The sequence below is a fragment of the Echinococcus granulosus genome (genome assembly GCF_000524195.1).
Source record: "Echinococcus granulosus chromosome Unknown EG_S00333, whole genome shotgun sequence".
NCBI lineage: Eukaryota > Metazoa > Platyhelminthes > Cestoda > Cyclophyllidea > Taeniidae > Echinococcus > Echinococcus granulosus.
This window is the reverse complement of record NW_020170713.1, coordinates 3,634-5,539: the sequence shown is the minus strand read 5'-3', so window position 1 is coordinate 5,539 and position 1,906 is coordinate 3,634. Positions and strand designations below refer to the sequence as shown.

At 44.6% G+C, this 1,906-nt stretch overlaps 1 protein-coding gene across 1 annotated transcript in view; it reads right to left on the bottom strand. All coding sequences in view use genetic code 11, as the record gives it.

Moving 5' to 3' along the window:
- Positions 1-997: 997 nt before the first annotated feature.
- EGR_11023 (hypothetical protein) overlaps positions 998-1,906 on the bottom strand; it is a gene marked incomplete at both ends in the record, with an annotated part of 1,169 nt that continues 260 nt past the window's right edge. Inside the window, one exon of the mRNA XM_024500272.1 lies at positions 998-1,195. Coding sequence (XP_024345313.1) covers positions 998-1,195 — 198 coding nt within the window. The remainder of the gene's footprint in view (positions 1,196-1,906) is intronic.

The following is a 1,906-nucleotide window of genomic DNA, read 5'->3' as shown; positions in this document are numbered from 1 at the left end:
TGCTCATCCTATACCCACTTCCTCCCATCCACCTCTATCGTGACATGCAGATCAATTCACGCAGGTGAACCTACTCTTTCACCACCCAATTCACATCCTCAACTTCCTTAAAATTATCCGCCAACCACATTTACTTCACTCCAACACGCTGCCCATGTCGGTTTGAGCACGCCTGCGGCTGATTAACATACACAGCACCTACCCTCCTTATCCCAACCTGTCCTATCGTGTGGTATCATCACCTTTCATACGGCAATGTTATACTATTCTAATGCACCTCACTGCGTCGCAAGGCAGAAAACTGTATCGTACGATAGCACAACACCCCACATGACGCGCTGCATGTTGAGATGCACCTAATGCACGGTAAAGAAGCGGCGTGGACAAAGAGGGAGGCTCAGCCGGGATTTGAACCTGGGACCTCGCGCAACTGAAGCGCAAATCAAACCCCTGGACCACTGAGCCACAAATATCGAATATCTGTTTACAATTTGCACCTGAGCTTTCAGTGAATTACTTTTCTTCATGGTCGTGAATGTTACCGGCTGGAGGTTAAGGGAGGTCTGCGTTTGCCGCGTTAGTTCAGACAATTCCTCCCTTCGCCATTATCACATAGACGATACAGAAGAAAGGAGGAATATTGGCCTCATGAGTGTGGGCTTTAGATATGCGCCAGTCATGTTGAAATTTACGCAGAAGCTTCAAAGGAGGAATAAATTTTGCATATAAAGCCTTGAAGTAGTGGTGGGTTACTTGCGACTACAAGTTCTTGTCATTCTTCGATCTCTACTGCTGTCAAGATAACTCTACATGAGTAAAACGTTGACGTGACCGCCTCTTGTTGTCCTGCTTTATGCATCCAACCTGAAGAAATGAGTTAATTTGTAGGTATTCTGAGCAAGGGTAATTAGGCCTCATTGCAAATGGAAGAAGAACAGAAGAGGATGAGATTGTGCAGAGTGGGATGCCTAGAATGCGCCTTAAACAAAGCAGATTTTTATTTGAAAAATGCAAAGTATCTTTCAAAATAAAATTTCAAAGTCGGCTCCTTCATCCATTCATACGAATCTCCATGTTGAGATAATGATGATGGCGCAAAAGTGAATAAAAAAGTGATTATAGGTAGTGAAGGAAGTTGTTCACAGGGAGGTCTTATTTGAATGGATGCTACGCTTGGGTTTGGAAGATACTCGACCTAAGTAATTCAATCCTGTTTCATGTAAGAATGTGAGATTGTAAATATGCATTTATTATGCTACGCTGGGCACCAGCTCAACTCACTGCGCCTGGTTCTACCCATCACTTTATCCTCAACGCAACGTAACGATGTTTTGTTTCCCTTGTCCTTTGTATCCACTTGGTTTGTTTTACGCCACTTCACCTCGCACTTGCACCAACATGTGCAAGGTGGATGGATGAAGGGCAGCTGTAGGTGAGCAGAGGGTAGAATGGAGCTGAGGTAACAAATGTCACCCAAATTCACTTTGCGAATTCAAGCAGCAACCTATTAACGAAAAAGGACCATGGCAGTGAAGCAAATCACCTCTTTTAGAGGCGCAACAGTTTTTAAATGATTGCTGCTGCTAAATTCTTCCCATCAAAAGGCAGGCATTGACGGAGCAGCTTGGACTTGGTCACTTTCTTTTGTCAGGCACTAAAAGCCTGCCTGCGTACACTGGACTGTACGAAACTGGACAGTGGTGGTAAGCATAGCTGGTTGCAGCCAACTGCATTAATCTTCAATGATCAGATAAATGCCATTCTTGTTGGACGGATCAAAAGTCGGAGCTGTATGCCAGTTGATCAGAGATTTTCTTCTCAGTGTAGCCTCGTCTACACAATGCGATGTCGTTTGAAGCAGACTGTCAGATGCAGCGCCGTGATTGAAGCTTGTGTGCTTTACCAG